Source organism: Tetrao urogallus (genome assembly GCF_951394365.1).
Source record: "Tetrao urogallus genome assembly, chromosome: 8".
NCBI classification, from domain to species: domain Eukaryota; kingdom Metazoa; phylum Chordata; class Aves; order Galliformes; family Phasianidae; genus Tetrao; species Tetrao urogallus.
Genome location: NC_136821.1, coordinates 18,732,232 through 18,759,729, shown reverse-complemented (window position 1 = coordinate 18,759,729; position 27,498 = coordinate 18,732,232). Strand labels below are relative to the sequence as shown.

Here is a 27,498-nt window from a genome sequence, read left to right as displayed (position 1 = left end):
AAATCCATTCTTAACCTTTTCTAACAGCAACTTCATTGTTCACCGCTGTATTTCTAAAGAATCTGTACCAAAATACAAGTTTCTTCATGCCAAAAGATAAAAAGACTTCCATAGACCAGAACATTTTGGAATTTCTAGCATTTCTGAGATTAAGTCAGGAGCAAATGTGTATAAAATAAGAGTTCAGGAGGAGAAAGAAAGTGAAAAAGAGTTTGTATTTTTAGCTTAATTTGTTGCTTTAAGATCTAGCAATATGAAAGAATATTTCTTGCATTCACATGGCATGCCTCACCTATTGCTAATGATAGTGCTAGTCAATGCATTAACATGATCATTTGAAACAGTAAATGTCTGTTTGGGAAGGAAGGCTGTTGCATATGTGTTGTACAGTACCTTGTTTTTGCTACAGAGCCCAGTCGCTGCTGTTCTTGGATAAGCTCAGCCAACTGTTTTTGCAGAGACATATCTTTACCATGCACTTGTTTAATAAAGGGATGCTCCAAAAGGTGGGTAACTGTAGGACGTTTCTCGAAATCCTTGATAAGACACCTGCAACAGAGAAATAGTGGTCTCATGCAACCATGTTATTTCATTACAGCATGGTTTGAGTTGGCTTACTTCACATGGTTGTTACTGCAATGTTTGTTTTTTCCACAAATTCCTTGGTATGCAGAGTTCCTGGGTATGCAAAGAAAATTTTCTTCTACATTGGAATAAAGCTGACATTAATACTTGACGAAGTAAATTCAACCTGCAACTATATTACTTATAAAGGTTATGAATCTTAGATTATTTCAGTCTTTTTTTGGAAAACTGTAACTAGCTTACTATGAAAAGTTGACATTGTAATTGCTGTACAGTTAATAGACACCAAACATAACCAAAGATGAATAGACAATATTTCATTCAATTTAATTTTCTACCTACTCTCCAGTGAGAGTTTTGACCAAGAGCTTCAGGACATAGCCTAATAAAATCTAAAGTGAAACTTGCAATACATCAATAGTTCAAACAATTCATTATAAGCTTTATTCTGTGCTAAAATAAATATTTCAGACACAGCTGCTATACTGTGATGCTAAGTTGTTAGCGGAAGAATCATAGAAAATTCTGCAAACCCTCATAATTCAGAACGGAACAGAAATGAGTGTCAGATTTAAATGCTAGTCAGGATACCAAAGTTCAGTCTGTGATAGAAACAGGTGATCAAGTAGTAGAGAGCTGTATCTTATTAGATTAGCATAAAGCGTAACGTTAATTTCTATAATAAAGATTTAAAACTGAGGATGCCATAATTAAACTAGAATTCTCTTCTGTACAGTAAAGTTTAAGTAATACAGTCCAAACAGAAAAATGATCAGACTGCTTTAAAGTACCCTTTAATTCTTTGTATTAAAGTTACATTCTGTTTATCTCAGTTACATAAAAAAAACATTTTTAGTAATTGAGAATGTGAAAAAGAAAACCTGCAATTCCATATGCATGTCTGACACAACAGCTATTATTTCAGTGAATCTAGTCCAAGATGAGTTTAACTGATGAGATGCATTCATATTATACACTTCAAAATTACATTTCATATTTGCTATTATTAAGTGTCACATCTGAAGTACTTCCTTATCAGGGGCAAGTATAACAAATAAACATTATCTTTTCACCCCCAAATTCAATGAAACTTTAATACCTTTTAGAACAACTGATAGTCTAGAAGCATCAATGCAATTATTAAAAAAAATATCTAATACATGCACATTAATTGATTCTAAATATTATCAAATACATCAGAAAATGAATAGCAATTTAGCCTCACCTCAAATACTTTACTGAAGTCTAAGTCAGGTCTGAAAATGATCCTGAAATGTCATCTGACAAAACTTTAATATTTTGGTTTCCTGAAAATCATTTTCTCAGTCTCTTCTTGCTACACGTAGTCCAGAAAAGACAGTCTCTAAAATCTGCTGCCAGTTTAACTGCTTTGGTGGGTTTTGCTGTCAGACAGAACTAAGGCATCCTGATAGAAAGACAACCAACAAAACCTGTGTTATCTCCTTCCTTCAGACTACAAAGCTATAAATACAACTCCTGTCCTCCCATGAAGAAAGATCCATCATTGGCCTTTAACAGGTTCAGACATCCTCACCACACACTCCTTTCCTGCTGTTATCCATGTTTTTTTGTCAGTACACCCACACAGACAATACAGTCCATGCCAAACCTGGCTATATTTATGTGCTTTCTGTGAAAAATGAAAAAAGCATCTGAAAAGGATGATACCATTAATCGGATAGGCAGAAGAAAAGAAAATGCAAAACTATACAAAAATCATTACTTAATGGCAAGTGTTAGACATGCATACGTCAATCTGAAAAGCTCACAGGCTCTTGATTTTTAACTAACAGCATCTAGAAATTCACATCATGTATGCTATATTGCTAATATATAAACACTCCTGTTTCATTTGATTACATCTGAAATATTATAGTAATATAATTGAATTCAGGGGAAGACATGGCTGAAGTTACTTTTTAGATAGTAACAATATGTGAGATTAAATGAAATCTTACGAAATTACGTAGTTCCACTTTGCATTGCATAGAACACTTTGCATTCACAAGAAATGCTAATATAAAAGTCTTCTACCTTGCACTATGCAGTTATTACAGTAAGTTCTGCTCTGAGCTCTGGTCCAATGCATCTCCAAAGATACCCTATGGACAAGATCCAGAGGTTGCAAGAGAGAATTTTTTCCATATAGGAGATGAAACATCCAAACATCCAAGATACTGCATTCATAGAAGTATTTTGAGAGAAAGGGAAACTCTTTAGGGAAATAAATTCTTAGCTTCTGCATTGTGTGCCTAAAATCCTAGCTCTCTGAGTCTGGCACACATTTTTAATGAGTACAGATAAATTCTGTCAGTGAGAACATCTTGAAGACTACTTGAGGGATTGATTACCTTGGCTTCCGTTGCATATTCTTGCCATGCCTCTGTCTTCTGCAAATATTTTTTTTATATATTTTTTCATCTATATGCAGCTTTTATTTTTTGGTAGCAGAATATTTTTGCAATTTGTGGCCACTTAAGAATTCACTTGAAACACAAGTGAAACTTCAAGAATTTATAAGATGACTAAGCTAGCAACACAAAAGACAGATCCCTGTGATTCTGGGATCAAAGTCTCCATTCTAAGCTCAGAGTGTGCAAAGCTTGTGCCTTTATCAGAAAAGTAGGCCCTCTCTGATGATCGTTGGGATGCCACAACAAAACAAAGAGCTACTAACTAACATCTATTTTTGGGCCACAGTTATGAGCTGGTGAAAAAGGGAAAATCAGGCTGACTGCAGGTATTCCATAAGAGATCATCTACACTGGAAACAATCTACTACAGAAAACATTAATGGAGGATAGCATATTGATCATTATGATGCTAAATCCTTCATGAAGGTGACTTATTACAGCACTTCCTACATGCCTGAAACAGAACTATGTGAAAAAATTAATCACATGGGTACATGGGTGCTTGTATTCACAGTTGTCATAACTAATCAGTACATCCAATCAACAAACATATTCCTCATAAAGTACAGAAAAAATAAATCAAGAAGTAATATGCAACTTCGAAATCTAACATTATTAACATTTTAGAGGAAGAGTACAGTAACTGAGCAGCTTTTATAATGTCACTTACCAGAAAACATTATTATTCAGAATGGCAAAACAAAGTCTCAGTGTGCATTGTACATGTAAATATTAAGAAATAACATCACTGAAGGATTTGCTTCTGAGGAAAGGAGGAAAAACTGTAATGTCTTCAGGTATTCATCTGAACTTGATGAATTCATTTAAGACCAATTTTGAAAGTGCCTAAGCTAGCTGTCCAACATCAAACATATTGCAATTATATATAAAACAAAAAAAAAAAATGTGGTGCACCGGCAGTTTAAGCCAATTTATTTGGGCCATGGAGATTATGCAATATAAAACATACAGGTAAGACTGCCTCACATGGAGCAAATTGAATAGAAAATGTACTGCAACATGAGTTTCACATAAGGTATGATGAAAATGTGATCAGATGTGGTTTGCAATTTTTTGGATCTAAAATAACGTGCAGTGCTAGTACAGAGAGATTGAAAAGGAAACAAACACTGTACATGTTGCTGGTCCTGATAAAAGCTAATTCATTACCTAATTTGAAATTCTAGTATCTTCCATCATGCTTTCTTAGCTGAAAATTAATTTTCAGAATTCATTAGTGTCACTACATTAAACATAGGTTGCAGCCATTTGCTGCAATCTCACATCCAGGCTTCTAAGCACCGTTTCCATTCTGCCACAATTACAGGCAAAGATGAAGCATTTATTAGCAAGTGATAAAAGCAGACTCCCATACATGCAGGCCTGTCTGAAACAACCTCTAAAAATTCACTAGCTGCTTGCACTTGGATGATAACATTGTTCGAATTGCTATATCTCAACAATGTAAATTGCCATTTTGCAAGTAGAAAATCAGATGACTGAAAGGGGAGCAATTTTATCAGCATTCATGAGCTAATATTTACTAATGAATAAATGGAAAGAAATAGATTTCTTAAGAAATGCAGCGGCGGTCTAAATCTCCTGTGTGCTTAGAAACAGAAAACAATTACTAATGTCATTCATTACTGCAGCAAAAGCAGTAGTACAGCAGCAGCAGAAGGGTTTTTTAAAAAATTCTTTTCAATCAGATACATTATGATTTATTTGGCCTCAAATATTTTCTTCATAAAGAACGCAAGAAGCTACAATTCTTATAGCTCAGATACTTTATAATTGTTCTCCAGCATACTGCTTCCTTCAATTTTTACATTTTAAAAATGCTACATTTTCTGAAGATTTCTCAATTGCTAGCAGTGGGTTGCTGACACTTGTTTTGTCTCGTGAGCCAAAGAGCCAGCGAGACATCTAGTCACTGTTTATCATCAGTGTGCACAGAAGATGAATATGTTACTTGGAAGAAATGATTACTATGTATCATATTTGTATTAGGCAGGGAACACACAGCCTCTGGGCAAAAGAGAGAAAGCCTCCAATCTGTTCAGTAATTGTTTTGACACACTTCTCTTTGCCACTCTTCTGGCCTGTCCCTCTGCCACACTCCTCCCACCATTCATGTGCTCCTCACACAGCTCTCTGTCACTCCTCCCTGCCTTCCTAATGCTTCACTTCTTGCACAAGTACCTGCTGCTCTCTTTGATGCCTATCAATGAGGAAGCTTTCAAAGGTCTTCAATAGGACTTCAGGTCTTCCTGAGGTGCTGAGATCCTCTCCTATCAAATACAGATAAAATAGTTACCGGGTTTCCCAAAAGGAAAAGATGGATTAGCTGGAAATGTAAAGAAGAGATTTCCCAAAGGAAAAAGCTGAATGAATTAGGTCATATTTTTGTGAACCTTTCTCTATATGGGAAAAAGAAGGTTGTTAGGTTCTAAGATTTTATTTTTTCCTTTCCTGTATTTTCCCATTAGAAGGCTGTTCCACGGTGGAAGATTAATAAAATCCAGAAGATAGCCCAAATTGGGTTGCACTCCTGCCTAGAAAACCAGACAAGCAGACACTGAGTAAGAAACCTTCCAGTCTTTTCACTGTCCTAAAGATGTTTCAAACCAAGCAACTTACGTGAGAGATAAAGAGGCAGAAATTTTCACTTTCTTCCCTGCAGAATTTTTTTTTTTTTTTGGGCTGTTATTTTCTTGTTTTAAGAAAAAAAAATATTGTTTTTGAAGTTGCTCATTATGTGATATCTATCCTCAGTGAATACAAAAATACAAAGCGAAGAACAAATTTGTTCTATCCTTTAAAAGATATTGTCTAATCACCGCAGTGCCAAATTTCAGAAGATGGGCTGGAGAGGGATATTTGTTCTTGACAGTAACTTCTCTGTTACTGATAGCAACATGCAGGAAAGGAGTTTTATTCAGTGAACCACTTTTACCTTCTATGTTAAAGACATGTATTTCTTTGCCTTTGCACCATAAAAGGACAGCAAATGCGTCTTACACTGTGCATGGAAGACAAACGTGGTGCCAATACATGCTGATTCCCTTCACACTATGGGACTTCTTAATTAAGTTCATAATAAAACAGGTTCGGTTGAACTGTTTTGAAAAGAACGTTTAGAAAATTAATTTTAGTTGAAGTGGATATTACTAACATGAGCTTTTCACAGGACAGAAGTTGGACAGCTAACTCAGAGCTGAGTCAGTAGAGGAAATGACCAGAAGCGATTGCAGGTAAAAGTTTCTCCATGAACTCTCATGGATAGAGCAAAACAAGACAAAACTATCAACAGAGCTTGCATATCTGGAATAAGTACTGAATATTTAAGCAGAAAAAATGACAATCATTTGAGGATTACTACTACCACTGTAGTGATTGCTGACTGCTATTAAATTACTGTTCAAATAGGTCATCTTATTATTTCTGAGGATTTACTGATGTGTTCGGTTTTGCTACCTGTTATAATGCAGCCTCCCTCCTAGAGAAAATGCATAGACATTTATGTTATGATATGTCTGAACAATGCTGCTCACGTAAAATTAAACAATGGCATGTTGGTGTGATAAAACATGCTCTTATCTCTGTACGCAACAGACCTCATTCTGCAGTACTGTTTATCAAATGTTTTATTTGTACAGACTTTCAATGTCCAAAGCTATTTACTGTCATAAAAATGAGCATTTGGGGATACTGTAGCATGTACTCATTGCTATGATGGTGCATTATATTCAAAATCAGTCTCCTTAGACACGCTTAATCCTTTCTAGGAAAGGAAACAAAAGAAGAGAACTCAAAACCTCAGCATCTCTAAAGAAAATAATTATCATCTTTGTTGCATAAGAACTTTTGAGATCAAGCCAGTAGCACCCTGGTTGTTTTTTAACTTACTAAAATGCTCTGCTTCTATCCAGCACACTTACTGCACCTCCTATCTGTGTACCATATGCAGCTGTAGCAGACATGAATCAGTCACATGCAGAAGAGAGGAGGAGGAGAGCAGCCATTGCCTGTATTACATTCTGAGTGATGAAGGGATGCGCCTGCTGCCCTAAAGCCTCCTAGGAATGGGTCTGCCCACCCCCCACTGCTGCAGGTCACTCGTTTGCAAAAAATGATCTAAAAACCTGTGACAGCTCTGCCAACAGCATTTCTGGTTTTGGTCCTAATTCAGCAGGACAGACAAGATACAAATAACCTTATCCTCAGAACTATATATAGCTGCCTCTCTGGAAAAACGGCATGCTGGCTCTGAGGATACGTTGTAAGCTAAACAGATCTCCTGTCTTGAATGAGCATACCATGATAAATAACAAGGATTTTGTTCTTCCTTTGCTGCTAGGATGAAAGACTGAATTTATGACAAAGTAGTCAATTACCACATGCATAACATAAATTCTGATGCTCAGAACATGTTTATATCTTTATTGATCTGCTTTTTGGTAGCAAATGTCATAAATAACTAATCTTACCTAGCAATGAGACCAACACTTAATACTGAAATGTCACCAGCACCTGTTTTCTAAACAAATCTTCTTTCCATTTCATTTTTAACATGCAGCACCATAGACTGTAATTTAGAACACACACTTCAAACCTATGAAAGGTTCAGTCAACTTTGAAATTGTAAAATCAGGTATAGCAAATAGATTTCTCTCTGTTGTACAGATTCAACTATAACAACAGGTTTCCCGGCCTCCTTTGGGCTGAGTAAACATGGCATTTTGTTCTGGCTCATATAGGTGGTTCAGAAGAAAAAATGGGAAATCATGCAGTGGCACCTCCCTCAGTTCTTGTAATGGGTCAAATTTTGCTCAAGTTGTAGCTTTATTAGAAATACCTGAAATTCCATAAGAACAATTCTAGGAAGCATATAAAAAATGTTCAAACGCATTTATTTACTGTACAGTGAAATCAGGGTTTTTCTAGCCTTTTACCAGGAATGAATCTACTCTATTTCTTTGGCCTGCCTTTGCACACTTGGGAACACAAAAAGCTCTTACAATTGAAGCTTTTTTATTACAAACAGTACATTTTGCATTTTGTATCAAACATTCTCCCTTAGGTCGAATCTCCTTTTGTAATGACAGCATGCAGCTGATTTGAGGCAGATGTAGCATATAGAAGCTAAAAGATACGGAAAGCATACTCTAGGTGCTGACAGCATATTTCTGTTACATCCCCTATAACAGCAGAAAGAAGAAAAGAACAGAGGCAAAGCATTCAGTGCAGTCTTGCCCATTTTCCAGTAAATAAGGACAGCCACTGAAAAAGCAATCATAGATACACTACCACATCAGTCATAGAGGAGTTGAGAAAAGTCTTCTCTCTTACATACCATTAAACTGACCATTTGATGCCCTCTTCTCCAAAAGTGGAAATTCGAACTGTGGCCACACTGATGTGCCTCCACACAAGCTAGCTAGCAATCACCTGGGCAGACGAGACCAGATTAGTTCTACTTGTTGGGGGTCAACAGCAACATTCTTACCACTCCCATGTGCCAGACCTGATCTGGATGCCATGGCCCACAAGATGACAGCTGACATATCTTTTCTCCCTGAAGCTTGCCTTCATCTATCAGTACATTGGAGTACTCCATGCTCAGCTCTGCTTCTGATTACTGGATGCCTTTGAGCAAGACATCCTTTTTTTCCAGTAGAACTAGGAATTAAACATTTTTTTTCATTATGCAAGTACAGCTGAGAGGAATGAAGCTTTACTATTCTCCTGCTGCTTAATTAGTCCAGTGTGAAGGAACTATTATCAGACAAAATGGGGGCTATTATTTGTTTTGTGTTTCTTTTTTTTTTTGCAAGTCAAATTCTTACTGCTTATCATGTTTCCACACTTTTGCCTTTCATACCATCAAAAACACATTCCAAACAAACGTAGATTGTCTTGAACATATTTGAAACTCTTTCCTTGACAACAAGACTAGTTTTACTAGAAGGGATAAGTTTACCCCGAAAAACAAACTACTTCAAAATTAACACAGACATATTCTACTTTCGTTCCTCACTGGAATCAGTCATGAAAAAAACTGGAGCAGTTTAGGATAAAATTTGGGCTAAAAGTTCTAAACATTTTCAGAAGGAAGTATGGTAGAAAGTACCAATCAGAGGCAAAAAGAAATGGCAACTGTTGTTGGTGGTGGGTTGGTTTTTTATGTTTGTTTGTTTTATTCTGATTTTTTTTTTCAGAATCATAGGCAAATGACAACAGATGAGTGGTTGAAAAATGAGCTTCTACTAAAGCAGGCAGAAACTTTGAGATCATGGGAAGAGGACCTTGGGTGCAAGGAAAAGCTAGACAAAAGGTTGACAGATTAGATACTAAATGCAAATTCTGAGATGTTGCTCAGCTATAAAACACAAGCAGGATTTTGGCACTTAGTTACAAAGAAGCTTAAAGAAAGGAGTAAGGAAAGTATCTCATCAGACAACTATTTCACATGCTGTCTTTGATTCTACAATCTCTTCCATAGCTTACTATTTCTAAAATTGCTAATGCTCCCCAAATAGACTTGTTACTCTAGCACAGATACATATCTTTCTTTCTACACTATCCTAAGCAAGTAAACTCTTGGCTATTTTTTTGTTTGTTTGTTTGTTTTACAGTGGGAATAGCAAGCCAATGAACAAACAAATGAAAGAAAACGAGAACAACCATCATTCATTGCTAATGATAAGGAACTCAGCAATCTACTGAGAGAAAGATCTAGATGCTATGACATTCATAGGTCCTAGCACTATTCTTTACAGAGTCTGGGCTTCAAACTTCCATTGGAATTTCTCACTTCTTTGTATAACTGCTCATTAAAAAGCTAAAAATAATTGTATCCATTATGTATGACCATTCATCTGTACAAAAATGTCTCACGCAATACCCAAAATTATTGGAGTTCTTTTGTCAGGTGCTACAATTTAGCATTTCAAATGAATCTTTATATGGATTCTCAAAGACTATAGTCATGAATAAAATGGAAAATTTACAGATTTGGTGGCAACCTTATAACATAGCAATTTGCATCTTTCTTTCATTTGCAAACCTCTTAGTCTTTCTAATACTGAGAAATTAATGAATAATGTCAACTACATATCATGCTCTCAGTGACAGAAACAGTAAAATTGTCTTTATGTAGAAACAGAATGTCACTAAACAACTGCTTAGATTGTGAAAAAATTGATATGCACTCAGAGCACTTACAAACTATATCTCCATATGATTTCTTAATTGAATCACTCTGATGTAAACTCAACAAGATGAAATGCAGCTTGTAAGGCTTTGTAAAAATGAGTGCAAAAATTAAGAATATTGAGACTGAAAATTAAGTTTGTATTGTATTTACAATACCACTGCTGAAATAAACTTTACTTTCTGATGGTAAATGATGACCATAAATCCTGTTATTTCACATTGTGACTTTACTACTTCCTGAATTCCTTAATTCTTGAAGTCCTTCCACTTCATGAAATACTAATTCAAAGAACCATAATAGCTCATCATTGGTTAAATAAATTTAAAAGAAGAATGTCTGTCTCTGGAGACACCAATGCTCATTTTAATTAAGATACCATTTTGTGATGTAATGTAAATAAAGGTTATTGTATCCTCCTGCTTCAATACTATATTAACTCTTTGATCTACCCCTAGAGATTAGTCAAGATTTAAACTGCCAAGAATATTATTTGTGGCAATCAGGCTAATTTTAGTGACTTTTGAAAAATTCATTTTATCACGAAGTCTGTATTATTTAATGAATGAATTCTGAACCACTTTATGTCTGAAATGGTTGTAAACATTTTAATCTTGAGAGAACAGTAATGTGTACGCTGTTGCTATCAAAAAATTAACTTTTCAAACATTTATAGACAGAACTTACTCTTCAAAAGCAGTATTTTCTTTGAGCACAGAAATGAACATAGGTAGAAGTCTACCACTTGTAGGAGCCAATCCTCCAATAATTGATATGGTTATTTATTCAGCCTTATAGAAATAGTAATCTCTATTGAAAAGTCTTTAAAAATAAACAGATAATTCTTTCTCACATTATAAGTGAACCAGCCAAGCTCTTCATGGACTATTACATTAGTACAGCTAAATAAGCATACTCAGAACTTTACTGACATGTTTAAACCTATGTAATATGCTGTGTGTATCTCAGTAGATACCACATACAAATTTATCTGTCAAATATGACTTGGCTGAAGTTGTATCTTAGCAATTAAAAAAAAAAAAAAAACAGTTTCACAAACAGTGAAAAACATTCTGGCATTTCAAGAAGTGACAAAGGAGGGAAGGGGTGAGGATGGGGAACATTACAACGACCAGGTTTGGCAATCTTGGCATAGATAAAATTATTGTGTCAATAGAACTGAAGTCAGAAATATGCTTAGGAACAGATGAATGCTTGTTTTTTTGCCAGTACAAGGTCTGGCCCACAACTTGAACCAGATAAGCTTGTTATGCAAATGACATTAGCCATCCGGAAGGAGGTAGATAATGAAATTATTCCAAAGCTAACCACTCATCACAGTGGTTACAGAAACATCAGACAAGGTACCAACATATGGATAAAAGGCAGTATGGAATTTATACAGCCATTGCTTTTAATTTATCATAAACTAAGCTGTCACAAGGCAAGCATCATCAAATATATAACTAATACACATAAGTGAGCCAATTATCCATAACAGCTAAAAGATTTGTGTTTGTATTACAATTGCTGCATCTCTTCATGTTAAGAGATTGCATATGAGTATGCTTCCCTACTTCATTGTATGTTAGTGTAAAAAATTAAAAGCAAGATCTGTAGACTTGCAGATGTTGCTAGTGAGAGGAAGTAATTAAGCAAAAGTAATTAAAAACAAATATAGAATTGCAAGATATCGAAAATTGAAAGGACAAGGTTACAAGCAACATATGTTGAACTGAAGGACTGAACAAATGTTAAATCTAATTTTTTATCCTGTTCTCAGATTCAGATGAGACTTCTAAAATGGAAGACCCACTGGTGCCAGAGTTCCCCTAAATATAGGGTCCATAAATACTGTAAAAAGAATGGTTTTCTGTAACAGAATGTAATTCATCCACAACACAGTGACTTTCTTAGTTAACCACTGATTCCACCAGATTGCAGTGTACACTGATGAGTAAAAAGGGACCTGCATAATGGAGAAACAGAACTTAATTCAATCTGCTTCAAAGCAATGTACTTCTACTACTTACACTGGAAGAGATGCTGGGTCACACTGCAGCAATGATAAAAACAGCTTCTTACTGCAGGCTAAACATATTTTGCCTAACCTTCCTGGCCAATTTAAGCATCAGCATTAGCATTATAAACTGTAATATTTTTAAAAATTCTTCATAAAAGTTACATTAATCTTTCTATTCTTAACTTATTCTAAAATGGGAAGATACTATTACAAAACTGACTGACACAGTTGTTAGGTACAGATATTGTACTACTCCACGAGAGACTATAGATATACTGATACACAACAGATTAAAAATGGAAATATACAGATATTCAAATCTATCTTGAAAAGTCAGTATTGGTGAGCAGTGTTCAAAGTATTTAGTTATCTGGAAGTAGAAACTTCACAGTGTTTAATAATATCACATCCAGAAAATCTTTAGCACCTGTGCAACATTTGTACACTACTTTTTTAGACTATTTGTACAACTTTTGTTCATATGCATGTTGGGTATACAAATTACTGAATATTAGTGAAGTGGAAAAAAAGGTAACTGTTTTCTTTCTTGTCTTTTGAATTCTTATTTTAAACTGACCAGCAGCCATTTTCACTAACCCTTTTTCTCTTTGACACAAAACTCCTCTGCAAAATCATCAAGGAAATCAGTTATCAGTTATATTTATAAACATGCTCCAACTCTATTAAGAAATCAAGAAGCAAGCTAACTAAGGAGTTCAGAGAAGCTGTGAAACAAATTACATGAGAAGTTCGAACTACTGAATAGCTTTCAACATCTGAAAAACAGTGAGTTTCTGAATAAGCTAATTTTAAATCAAATAATACTCACTGTGAAATGAAATGATTGAATCCTCTGCACCATTTTTCAGGATGCAGCAAAGTAGGAGGAGGGTTTCTGAAAAACAAAGTTTTGGGATTTAGAATCTTATTGTTTACAAGAATTTTTTCAGATGTATTCAACAAAAATAATTCTGTGCCCACTAGGGCTAAAAAGAAGGTGGAAAACGTAATGTCCTGCAGATGCCTGTTCATTTTTTCTTGCTGCTGCTTTTTCATTGACAGTTTTGCTCTTTTCATGTCCTTCTCCTTTTATGTCAATACCTTTGAAGCTGGCAGTGAGCATTGCTCATAGTATGCTTAGCAGTATTTCCCTTTTAATTCAGTCTGACTCAGTAAGGATCAACTTAGATTGGAAGATTAACCTAGCCATCACACTCCTTAAGCATTTTACCCCAGATTACTGATGCTGACTGTGAGTTTTTTAATGGTTATTGTAATAAGAGATACCAAGCTGTCAACATTTTGTGAGATTTCCATCCAGATTTCCATCAGTTTGGATGATTTAGGAGATAAATCCTCCATGCCGTAAATGCTATTAAAAATGGATGTTATTTTTAAAATGACATTTAGTGCAGTACTGTCTCTTCCGCAAGCATTATCTGGAACTCTGATGGGTTCCATGTTACTCGGCATATGAATCCTTTCTGACCATTACAGTTAAATTACATAAACATACAGAGTAAGGCCGATAGGTCACCTTAAGTGGACTAAATTTCAGTGCACCAGCCGATAGCAAGAAGCGGTCATGAATTACAAACTGCGTTATTACCTCCCAGAGGTTTCTTCAGCAACCTAACTTTTAGTAAGTATTGCAGATTATTTAAAAGTCTTAAAATCAAACTTTTGTTTTATAAATCCTTATTAACTTACTTTTTTGCTGCATTTGAGGGCTCAGTTCCATGGATCACATATTATCGATGTGACAAAAAAATCACATATGATCTATTCAAAAAACAGAAACACCCACTAATAGCCTGGACTGTATCATGAACTGTCTCATTTATACGAGGGATGCATCTGACAGCAAGACACTGCTTGGAAACATCTCACAATGCAAAAAGGCAAACAGCATAAATGCTACATAAATTAGTGTTGACCTGCTTAGAGGTCTTGAATTTTTCAAAAACTGATTCAAAGTAGTTACATTTAACAATTACTCTCAAAGAAATCAATTTAAGAAAAGAAGATAGATACCATGTGGGTTTGTCATAGTAGCATCATTTTTGTTCATCTATATCTATTCAAAAGAAATGCAGTCATCTAATTTCACTGCAGGCTGTCGTTTTCTGAGATGAGTATGTTATTTTCTGCTTTCTTATAGAAGACTCAAGGAACACAATTTTCTTTCTGAAGTGAAGAAATTCAGAATGTTGGAGATGCATACCCCTTATCAAATTTACATGTGGGAATCATTTTCAGAGCAGCCTTTGTGCAATGAAAAAAAATCAACTCTATCCAAGAAAGGTAAAACTTTCCATATAATGAAAATTTTTTATCAGGCTACACAATCCAAATGCATGACCTCTGTAAACAGCTTGAAGGGTCTCTTGGCCAGGATAACACCAGGTCTGTTGTCAGTGTTTATTTTGCAGGAAAACTACTCTGACAGGAAAACAAATCTGATAATTGGTATTCTGATAAGTACAAATTTTTATTGTATTGCCTAGAAGTGCAATGTGTTTCTTTTTAGAATGATACCAATACTGTCTACTGAATATTTGTTCAGTATTTATATCTTAATTTCACTGCAAAATATTTTGCTTTTGCAAAAGCTCAGTTACTGCTCACAAAGCATGTAGTTTTGCCTTCCCTATTCACACTGTTTTTGAAGTCTTGCCATTGGTGGTAACAACGGTGCTTACAAGTGTTTGGAAAGACTATCATAGTCTCACAAAGAACTTCTTCAAAAAAAGAAAAAACAACACAGGTACTTAAATGATTTGCAGATGTTATGATGGAAACAAGCGGAATTGTTTGGAAGAACAGAAGAACAGACCAACTGAGCAGATATTATTCAGGAAATGTATTTACTCATTTGCAGGTTAATGACTAAGGAAGGAAGTAATGTTTCTAACCACACAGAATACGTTATGTCCAATGAATCACTAAGTTACTAAGCATTCACTGAACACTATTCTCAGAGGCCGACAAGTATGTCTTGTGCCAAATTGTGAGTTATGGCCACATACATGTGATCATGAATTCTGTAACTCTACAGATGTTTTCTTGAGCTTGATGCTTTTGCTTTTGTATTGTTGACAGAAGATCCTATGTTGCTCTTAGTGTAAAATCATAGAATTGGTAGAGCCCTCTGTTCTTAATCACTAAATATTGGGCTGACAAACATGTCCAGTAAATTAATTCCTAATGCTAATCTGTAAAGCATATTGGTATCCTTTAAAGGAAAACACTACCAAAATAAAAGTACAAAACAGGGTTACCCTATTCTGACATTGTAACCAGAAATAATTTCCAGGAAGGAGCATGACAGTCATTTAAGTTTCCCTACAGTCTATTTATCTAAGACACCACAGTGCATCTTTCATTGTGATGGCAGACAATATCAGCACTTCCACGGCACCTCCTAAGTGCACTCCTGTCATACAATTCAAATCCAACTTTTAGGCTAGGTATTCAAGAGTAACCCTCTATTCAAGTATTTCAAGTATATCAAGTATTCAAGCCTTTTTTGTGACACTAATCCCTCTGCAGTTCAAAATTAATAATCCATCAAAACATCTGCTATTCCTATCACTTAAAAGAGAAAAAGTATAATGACTCAATGTTATCAGATACCAAACTGCAGAGAAACACAACATTTGTCTCATCACTGTGGCTCATCAAAGGTAAAACTAAGGCCATTTTGACACTAGCTTATATTTCTGACATCACCGAATTTTACCAATATTGAGGATGTTTCTGTGATACTCAAAATACATTCACAGATAGACTAAAATCTGCTTCTTGTTAAATTGCTGACATGATTTATTCTACCCTTTGCATATGAAATCAGAACACTTTGCATGCAACCTTTCAATCACCTTGGCCACATATACAATAAGTTAAAGGACAACACAGACTCATTTTCTACTATAAGTGATGGAAATTGGTATAAATAGATATATTAGTGGGAGCAGCAGATACACTATTTCAAAAAGCAGGTATAATTGGGCTTTACCCTTTCGCTTTACAATTAAAAATTAGTCATAGAACTACCAGTTCTGTTTCCTCAGGCAGATGTACTGTTCTTGTGAGGAGCTGGTCTACCCTCGTATTCAGCACCTTGCGTAGCGATAGTTATGCCATTTTTCACAGGGAGTTTTGGTTCAATAAGGACTCAAGATTCTGTCTGTACAACAGACCTCATGCAAAAGTACAACGTTCCTTAGAGCACGAAGACAAGAACAAGCTTATCAAGCAAGACCTGCTGCTGAATTCTGAATGACACAAGTGTAGTTAAGTGCTGGAAATATGTTAATCACTTGGACTTTACATGTTCCCTGTCATTCAGCTTGCACCAAAGTCACAGCTGGTAAAACAAAATCACCCATTTTACCACAATAAGGACAATGATACAGTTCAGTAAGCATTATTCATCCTTTATGGTAAGCTGTGAACCTAATAACAGATCACAGATATTAGATTGTTACTGGCAAATAGAAAATAAATATTTTCATCTTAAAACAAATCTGTCAAAAAATTTAAAAATTAAAAACACACACTGCTTTTTAAGCTACTATAGTAAACTTAGCCATATAAACAAAAATGAAGATAGAGCCCCAGTGACAAGATTGTATCATCAGCCTACTATACTGTTTCTAATAGAGAAATCAGCAGATGAACCTCCAACATCTGTCACCATGAACAGGCTCTGGCAGCCACAGCCCCACACACATTGTGATGGCTTTTTTTTTTTTTTAGCAAACTGAAACAGGGCAACTAGAAAGAATAATTCTGTTGACAGTCACCTACATTATATGTAAACAGAATTTAAATGAAATTAAATCATCCATTCATATTTCCAAATGCTATGTGAAATAGCCATGTAAAAAGCAGAAAGTGAACCATGTGTAATAATGAGATTTCTTTATAAAAGATTACACATAAATAGTGGATTGTATTTAGTTAAGTGAATATTTGACATCAATTATTACCTGAAAAATTCTCATATTAAAGTTGCACCTCTGTAAAGCATCCCCATCTTGAGTAACCCACTGAAAATAACAAAAGGATCCTTAACAGGGCTCAGAGGATCTCCCAGTCTACAAACCATTCAAACAAATACGAATTTTCTACTGATCTAATTGAAAAACTCTTATCCTAAACACTCTCCCATTCATCCGCCTCCTATTAAAGTGTACTCAGATTTGATTGAATTTCACTATTATATTTCACCAATGTTCATTCAGTTGGATGCAGGCTATGGTTTCAGCTCTGTAAGGTTAACAGAAACTGTAGTTTAGATGCCTCCAGGAATGGAGAATCAGCACAAAATACTCAAGGCAGTATCGAAGGCAGGCCTTTGAAACTATTTTTTCAAAAGAAGATGGAAGAAGGGAGATAGGGCATAAGGCATGTTCCTGACAAATTTATCTTATTCACAACTGATTCATTTCTAAATAGTATCTTCTTTTCTACTTCACCTCTCCTCTCCCTTTTCTTGAAAGGAATGTTTTCCTCATGCAACTATCTAGTTCATAACTTTTATCACAGGACTTCATGAATTAACTATTAGAATAAAGGCATATTTTCTGAAATAAAGTTAAAATACCTTAATTATAACAAAAATATGCTGCTTTAAACCAAGATCGAGACCTAACTTGGGAACATTAAAACCTACCAAGAAAACAGTTAAGAGGAAGCAGCATACATAACACTACTGTCTCATTGCTGTAAAAAGTGATGATCTTGCTGAAGTACTTCGCTGTCTTTTAAATACAGAGAAAGTTTTGTTTGATATTATCACACTGGAATGAATGCTCTGTATATTTCATAGATTGTACATAATGCAAAAATCTGGTCGGAATTTAAAGGCTTAAAAAAATTATAATGAGTTGAAAGTGAAACTGACAAATAACAGAGACTGTAAGATAATAATTGTTGGACAGGCTGTAGGGTAACCACACACTTTAAAAGCTTTTCTTGTAACAAAGGCTCCCAATCCAGGGCAATACAAATTGAGCATCTCTTTCCATTCTTTCTCAGAAAAGAATGACGGTTCTGCACACTGTGACATGTAAATCCACACTTACTCCCTCTCACGTATGATTTTATATGACTATTTATTTTGCCGTCTCTAAGTAAACAAGTGGATTAACAATGAGCAGGTACAACTCTAAAATAAATGCAAATCCAAAAATGAACAAAATATCAAATATCTCTTTAAAGAGATTTAATAAAATCAGAGATTAAATCTCTTTTAAGACATTTAAAGAGATTTAACTGAAGATTTATTCACAAGTCTCCAGCTTAGAATATTTTGACATCCAGCATAATGAGGGGGGAAAAAAAAAAAAAAGTAAAAAGTAGTCAGATTCAGAATTACACACAAATCTCCTTTTGATTTTCAGGATTCATTTTACGTATTGCCAAAAGAAAAGCACTTCAGGAAGGATATAAAAGAGCCTGTCAAAAGAAACATCCTAAGAAACCTCCTTCACTTGAACAATCCTGTACTTGGATTGTACTTGGTACATAAAAGTCACCTTTAAAGTAATGAATACAGAAATAAATAATGTGCTAGCCACATTAAATCATTTTGAAGGTCAAATTATAACCTTCAGAAAATGCATTTAAGAAAATCTCAATTATGGATTTTTTTTTTTAGCTTATACAGACAGAAATAAAATGGATGAAAAAGTATTGCAAAGTGTTCTGCTTGGGAACATCTGGATTATCTTTGACTTTTTCCCTTGAACATTGCAATTCACAGGCCACTGATTTCAGTCAGATTTGGCAGCTGCAATTTCATTAGCCTTTTTTAGGACTTGACAAGGCATCATTTATTCCTGTCATTTACTCTTCAGTTTTCAGATTCATTTTCTGGCTTCAGAGAGACAGAAACAAGTACTTTATTTCAGAAATACTTTTGGATGGAGGTGAACTCACAGTTTTGCATTCCAATGGTCAAGCTTCAAAATAGACAGCATAATTGAATTATAAATATGTTTTATCATCTCAGTTATTCACAGAAATTTCAGAGAGCTAAAGAGGCACCAGCAAATTAATAGCAATTGAAACAAGGGAAATAACAATAGCAATTTTTATTTGTAATCAACTTCTTGACTGCAATATAGTATTTTGCTTTTCTATTAAAACCATGGCTCTGCGAATCTGAAATGGAGGAGAAATGTCACTTGCCAATGAAATCAAATGGGACAGTAATGCTTCTTTGCCTGGCTGAAACACATATGGTGTTGTCTCGACACTACAATTTTGTAGTTGGAATAGTAAAATACTGCAATTACAGGGCATATTTGTAGTGTTGTCTGAGAAAATAAAGTATCTCAAAATCTGAAAGTAAAAATCACATAGGTAAATTTCTAACTGCAATTCAACTGTACATGTTTCAAACTCCCACTGTATACCAATCAGTTCATGAAGCCTGATTATACCTCATGCATGAGGATGCTGCCCAGGGGAGCATATCCATTCTTGGAAAGTTGTCTAAACTTTGGCTCAACAAGAGAAAAACTAATACAGACATCATAAATTGTTTAATTTAAGAAATGGAGGAAAAGGGATTGAAGGCTAATGTGAGCAAAAGTCTTTGATAATTTCAAACAAACAGTTATCAGTGACCACTGAGATATGATAACAGGAAAGTGCAAGCAGAGAAAGAAAGAAATAGTTGAGGAAAAATTGGTGATGCTGTTACAAAGAAGCAAGATCAGCCTTCCCCAGAGTAATTTCCCTCTATGATTGTATGGTCCCAAAAATACCAAACCAAAGAATAACTTTCATCCCAATAGAGCATTCAGATTCTGAATGAGGGATCAGTAGATAAGATTTTCTGTTCTGCCTATCTCTGCCAGTAAGCTTCTATGATATACTGGGGAAAACTTTTTGCTTCTTGCGTTCTTTATTTCTTTGTTTTATTAATTTAGCTCTTATTTTTAAAGAGGAAAACACTCTTATCCTTCTATTCCACAAACAGAGGAATGTTTTAGTTGAGGATCCACAGAAATAAAAATAAGCGCAACGGTGACCCCATAAAATAAGTGTATTACCATACGATTGATACAGCCAGTACTGAACGTGGAATTCAGTAACGGTTGATAAAAACAATCAGACTGCATTTTCAACTGGAAACAAGGATTATTCTTTATTCATATTTTTTTACTCAGAACTTACTGGCTTTGGTTTAGTCTGGTTCATAGCATTGTAAGAACAAATATTATTCTGATCGTTCTACCTGTTGGGTTCATAGTTGAATATATATGGAAGGAATACACTAGTTGATGGTGGCATGTTTCCAATGGAACATTATGAGGAATGTTACAGAGACTGTAAAGCAATTGACTAAATGCCAAGCCATAAAGAAATGTGCACGACCTGTTAAAAGAATTCTCTTTTCAGTTAATATGCCTTCTGATCACAACGACTATATAGAAAATAGAATTTGTTTCTGTCCTATTCCTTCTTCCAGTAAGCTTTGTTTCAAAACACTTGAAACTTTGATCTGCTTTTAAAAAACACTGTATGACAGGAATCACGGTAGATTACAACTGGAGTGAAAACTAATGAACACAAGCACCACCTTTTCGGGGACCAAAGAGAATAGATTTGAGAAAGTAACTTTAGAAGAAAGATAATTATAATATGTGAAGTAGCGTAGTGATGAAACATGGTTGGAAGACAGAAAAGAGCTGATGTAAATCATTCTTTATGGGTTAAGAGCAAATTGACATTTGCCATAGGCAGGTGAAATGAGAAAATAGCAAAGGATGTGATCTAGTAAACAGAAATATAATACAGACCTTTTAAAAGCATACGTTTTGAAAAGAGTAACTTCTGTGGCACTTCTGTTGAGATCCGTCATTCTGATTTCTTCAAAAAGAGCTCTCATAAAGAGCATTACAGCATATTTGAGTTAAATGAGCATTACCTGCACCTGGAGTTTTTAAAAGTCATACTAAGTTCTGCAGAGCTTTAATATCCAAATGTGAGAAATAAAGATGTTTTTTAAAAAAAGAAAAGCTTTTAAATGACTTTTAAATAACTCAGCTGAGAATGAAAAATATTTTTAAAGTAATAGAAATACAGGAATTATAATTAGGAACTTAAGTTAATTATATATGTGTTAACATGACATGAGCACTAAATTTTAAAACAACTAGAATGGCTAAACATAGAAGAAAATTACATTTGCATCAAGTAAGATTTGTTTTTGTTTCATTGTAGGGTGGTTTGTGTTCCTTTTGTTTCCCTAGATACTTGAAGCAGATGCTGCCTGTAAAAGTCTGACACATTTGCATGCTAGCAACAGATCATGGTTCATCAGCTTGCACAATGAAGCTACCTCCTTGCAATTCAGAACATCCTCACCCAGCACTTGTCTATTATGTGAATAGCTTGATAAAATGGAATCTGATGTAACATAAATTGTGAGTGAAGAAATCTAGACGTTGCATTTTGGCTAATTTAACAAAACTAAACTGCATAAAGTCAAATTACTTTAGTCAGACGGGTAGAAAGATATAAGATATTATAACTACTTTCATCAAATAGTCTCACAGACTGCACTACCGGATGCCAAAACACAGGTATCAACTCTCAAGAGGAAAGTTGTTCCTGTCCCCCTCAAGACAACTAAAGCAAGGTTTGCACAGAAAAAAAAGATAAGCACTGCCCTTCCAAATGCACAAGAGTCACTTCCATCCAAGTTCTTTCAGCTATGCTTAGAGACTCCCAATTCCTAGGCTAAACTAGACCAGTATCACCATCTGTGACTTGTTTCATATCAAGTGGTACATGTAATATATTTTGCACCAAATCCATCAACCTGACCGAAGAAGAGTATTTTTTAAACAAGCATATTTCACCTCAGTTTTATGATCACAAGAAAAGGAAAGTCAGCTTGTTTGTCAGAATATTCACCCTTATGAAATATTACCATAAACAAACTGATACATTTTCCATTTAAATTTTTCTAAATATAGCTTTTAGTCATTGCATCTCATCCTTCATTTGCCAAGTACATTAAAGTAACAACCTTAAATATCTCTGCCCTAGAGAAAACAAGAACTGTGTTCAAGTTGCCTTTGACTTTCTTAGATCTGTTATAATTTTTTTCAATAAAGCCATATAAATGTTTCAATATAACAAATATAAGAATTGTCACCAAGAATAATCACAACTTTCCTGAAAAAATAACTTGGTTTTGTTCAGTTTTACCAACTTATTTTCCTTTCTTCTCAGATAATTTTTTCATCATTTTTTTTCTCCATCATGCCCTCAATGTTATTTTTGAAGAGTTATTAACAACACCAGAAAAATTAGTCCAACTATGGTCTCATTCAAGCCTGATAAATAAATGAATTATCCTGTTCTCAGATTTCTTCCTATATGCCAGCATGGATGAAGTGAATATTTCTACCACAGCACAAACTAATATCGGTTGGAAAGGACCTTGGGGGGTTTCTAGTCCAATCTCCTGCTTAAAGTAGATGCAGCAATGAGATCAGATGAGGTTGCCCAAGACTTATGCAGTTGGATATTCACACTGGAAATTCAGTATCACTCAGTTATCTCCATACAAACACTGATGGTACCACAGGACCAGACAAACAAACTAATTCACTATGCTGTTATTTACCACATTCTTCTCTTTCCATTTTTCTCCCTTTCCTGCCTGATATTTTTTTTTAAGCAACACTACTGTGACCTTTGCACACATAGCATTCAACAGTCATTTAGTCTGAATACATATCAGTTTGGTCATATGTAAAACGTGGTCCCCCCTGCACAGAACACAGTACTTGGTGTCTTGCCTTGGAGTTATTCTTGACCTCACAACAGCACTGTAAGCTTGCAGCTCCTGGAAGGATTGTTGAGAGAAGCTACAACACAACTATAATCTCAATGGCCTTTCATTACCATGGAATAAATCCACAGAAATCATTATTAACTCTCTGAATACCAGTTATCAAGATTTATAACCAATGTCTACTTCAATAAATATTTCTTTAAAATTTTTCTGAGTTCTAACTTACGATTGCACCTGTGATAGGAAAGAAATATAAGACATTAATTGTTAATAGTAAATGTGTAGATATGCTTAATGCCTTATTACTGTACTAATTATGAGTAATGATTAAATATACTCCTTGGAATTTTAGCATTAATCAAACTGAAAACTGTAACAAGTAAATCAATACCTTTCAAGGCACAGCTCATTTTCACCAAACATGTCTGCAGATAGAGAGATCATTTGTTATTGTGTGTTTATGGAAAATGCTTATTACAAAAATAAAACAACAATTACACATTTGATACAATCCTAAAGATAATTACAACCATGTTAGACTGTGACTAGCATCTAAAAAGTTTTGCTTCTATTTTCTTCTCCTTCTATCGTTACTGAGTTAATTCCTTTTCAAATATGAATATCAATATTCTATTTCTGAGGAAGGCATCTGTTTTTCAATTATATTCCATGAAAGGCTTTGGTACTGTGAAATGTGGGAGGTGTCTTATTCTCTCTGCAATACCAAAGTATGTGAGAAGATTATCTTTTTTCAAGCAAAAATCTAATTTAATTTTTTTCATTCATTACAAGCAATATCAGCTAATGAATTCCAAAATTAACCGTTGGCTAATGGTCTGAAATGCTGTTTCATTTCTTCAGGATTGCACTCAAAACACTAACAGAATTGTATTATCTTCCTTGAAACAGTAAGTTCTAGCTTGAATCTCTAAGGCACAAGTATGGCATATTTCCTGCATACTGATGGCCTTTCAAAATCATAAGCTGAATACACAATAACTCACGAGAAAACAAGTGCATGTTTCATACGCACAGCAAAGGAAAAACGTGTATTAAAAAAAAAAAAAAAAAAAAAAAGGAAATACAGATACATGTTGGGTGGAGAATGGCTTGAGAGCAGACCTGAGGAGAAGGATTTGGGAGTGTTGATTGATGAAAGACTCAACATGGGCCAGCAACATTTGCTTGCAGCCCAACAGGCTGTGTTACATCAAGATAATTGTGACCAGTAAGTTGATGGAAGTGATTCTGCTACTCTATTCTGCTCCTGTGAGAATTCACCTGGACTGTGTCCGGTCCTGGAGCCCCCAACACAAGAAGAACATGGAGTTGGAGCCGGGCCAGAAGAGGGCCAAAAGGTGATCAGAGGGCTGGAGCACCTCCCCTGTGAGAACAAACTGAGAGCACTGAGGCTCTTCAGCCTGGGGAAGACCGAGGAAACTTCCTAGCAGTCTTCCAGTACCTGAAGAAAAGCTGGGGCGAACTTTTTATAAGGTCACGTAGCAACACAGCAAGGGGAAACAGTTTTAAACTGCGTAGATTTAGAGTAGATATCAGGAAGAAATTCTTTACTGTGAAGGTGGAAAGACACTGAACAACCTGCCCAATGAGGTTGTGGATGCCCCCCTCCCTGAAAGACCAGGCTGGATGGGGTTTTGAGCACCCAGGTCTGGAGGGAGATGTTCCTGCCTACAGCAAGGGGATAGGAACTAGATGATTTTAAAGGTCCCTTCCAACCCAAACCATTCTATGATTCTATAAAATATTTGATAAAAATATCACGGGTAAGCTACACAACTTAAGTCTATACATATACTCCCTAATTGCTATCTGATGTGGATTTAACTTGAGATTGTGCTCCAGTGTTAAACTAAAAAGCAGAAAGGCAACATCTTTGCAGTTTGTCCTTTTGTCTCCATGAATGACTGATTAAGATTACCAACTCTTACTAGTAAACTGCTTTTCTCTAAAATTGAATGACACAAAGATGAGTTGCTGCCTGAACATTGTCAGCATTATGGCTCCAACCCTTCTTCCCTATTCTCATCATAATTATAAATGGTACAGTAACTTTTTCCCCTGTACAACGTTTTAATTCAAATATTATATTCTGCAAGGCCCAGTACAGGAAAAAAAAAATCCTCTCTGAAGTAAGCATGAAACTGAAAGTCATACTAGGCTGTTCAACAAGCAGCAATGACTACAAGTCTCTAGGTTTTAATGCAAACCTTTCTAGAGGAAGTTTGATGTCAGAACATCATCTGTCTTCAACTGTGGATGAATATCATCCCCCAAAACAACGTAAGGCAATTTGTAGGCTCTATGTACAGGTGCAATACTTGGTATTTTTTCTCAGCAACAGGAATCCTATGTTATCCTTTCTAGCATTCAGAAAATTTAACACACTAATGAAGGCTTCATTTGCCTGCAGCTGTTTCAAAGGATTTGGGGGGAAGGGCAATGATTTGAGTTTACACAATTTAAATCCTGATGGACCATTCTGAAAGGGAAACATAATGCAATTTTAAGAGACTCAGCAGACTCTAAATAGTCTGCTTCATGCATGCTCACTTAATACTGAGCAAAGACATTCTTAAAATTTCAAGCAGGGAAATCTGCTCTGGTTACCTTGGTGATAAACTAAAGACAAAAATTGCACATAATTGTTGCTGATGTCACTGCTCCCAATTGTTTCCAAGGTTACAGAGCATCTCACATAATTGTGATGTTACATTTCTAGTCTGAATTGAAAGCCCATTTTCTGTTCTCAGTAAATTGTTTAGTGCTGCAGGTAATCTATCTAAACCTTATCTAATAAGGCATCAGCAGCATCTCAGCAACCTCTAGTAATGACGCAGATTTATATGTTGAAAGTGAAGCTACCTTGTTCTTTACTGAGCAATATGAGTCCTAGATTATCTCTATTTTTAGCCTAAGAATCTATTTCCATAACAAAGTATATTAATCAAGCATATAAAAATATCTGAACAGTAAATGTTTTACTGCAAAGCAATCTTACATGTGAATTATCTACCTGGAAGGAAGCTGTTCTCTTGGTTGAATAGTGGAAAATTGGCTGTTAACTATTCATAACTGACCGATTTTCTCACTGCCTTCAAACTCACTTTAAATGCAGAGCACAAGTACTTCTCTGGACTAAAACAAAACAAAACCCAAAGAAAACCTTCATCCAGGCTAGACTTTATTACAACCTCTAGTTTACCATGCACCATAGCAAGAACCTCCTTAAAATCAGTAATCATTGTACGTTGGATTAATATTGCCTTCATAGTATTACTGCCTCAGAAATACCATAGACAGTGCTGCTATCTACTGTACATCCATATACATTTTCAAGAAATTGAGAGAAGTTTTAAAAACACATGAAAAACAATGCATTTTTTATTCATGCAATTACAGCAAAGTTTTGTGACTAGTTCTACTTCATAAATCTGAGTAAGCTACATTTGATATTCTCACTTCTAAAGGAGACAACAGTTAGTTGACGGCCATCTACCACCTCTCCTTGTGCTGGATGTGCCTTTTGTCACTTGACTGCGCTCAGACTGCAGGGCTTGACCTTGTCAGCATGAAATTTTCCACTAGAGCAAAACAAAATGGCACTTACTATATCCTAGGTGTCTACTATTACTTATGCAATGGATTTCGAAAAGTAGTAATTTACTTTAGAAACTGGTTGACTAAAGCAGTTTAAGCGCATTTAATGCATGAAATGAATAGCATATGGAGTCACTAAAAACATCTGCTAGGCATTTCAGCTTCTACCTACAGCTTTGAGAGGGTTAGAGTGCAGCACTGAGAATAGAACAGAAAACCAAAGGCGATTCTTCTCTTGTTTGCTCAGAAAACAGCTGAGAGCTGGACATGTCTATTTTCATGATTATTCATTCGCATTTCTCAATGAAATGCTACATATGATTTAGTTTTCTGTAATTTCCACAAATGTCCTAGGAACAAATACACTATGACAACGCATGGAAGGAGACTTCTGAAGGAGATGGGCGTTCGTCTCTCTCTCTCCTGCTGCTTGGCAGGCTAGCTGGGCATCAGTCAGCAGGTGCCGAGCAACTGCTAGTTATATATATCCATATATATTCGCTGTAATTATTTTCCTTTCCCTTTTCTCCATCTTAGTAAATAGTTTTATTTCAACCCACAAATTCTACTATTTTTTTCCTTTTGATTTTCTCCTCCCATCCCACTGGGAAGGAGAGAAGTGAGTAAATGACTGTGGTGGTTAGCCACCTGCTACATTAAACCACACAATCTACAATACATCTGAGCAGAAAAAAAAAAATCTGCAAAATCAAGTTCCATTTGTATACGATCTATGAATAGGAATAGAAAGACAAAATCAGTGAGATGACATATGCAACTACATTACTGTTTA

The 27,498-nt window shown here is 35.2% G+C and overlaps 1 protein-coding gene across 2 annotated transcripts in view; it reads right to left on the bottom strand.

Moving 5' to 3' along the window:
• The window catches only part of MYO3B (myosin IIIB), a gene marked incomplete at both ends in the record, with an annotated part of 164,107 nt that overhangs the window by 110,488 nt on the left and 26,121 nt on the right, over positions 1–27,498 (bottom strand). For both annotated transcript variants that reach the window (XM_079539261.1, XM_079539262.1), the window contains 2 exons: positions 394–549; positions 13,089–13,154. In XM_079539261.1, coding sequence (XP_079395387.1) covers positions 394–549; positions 13,089–13,154 — 222 coding nt within the window. The remainder of the gene's footprint in view (positions 1–393; positions 550–13,088; positions 13,155–27,498) is intronic.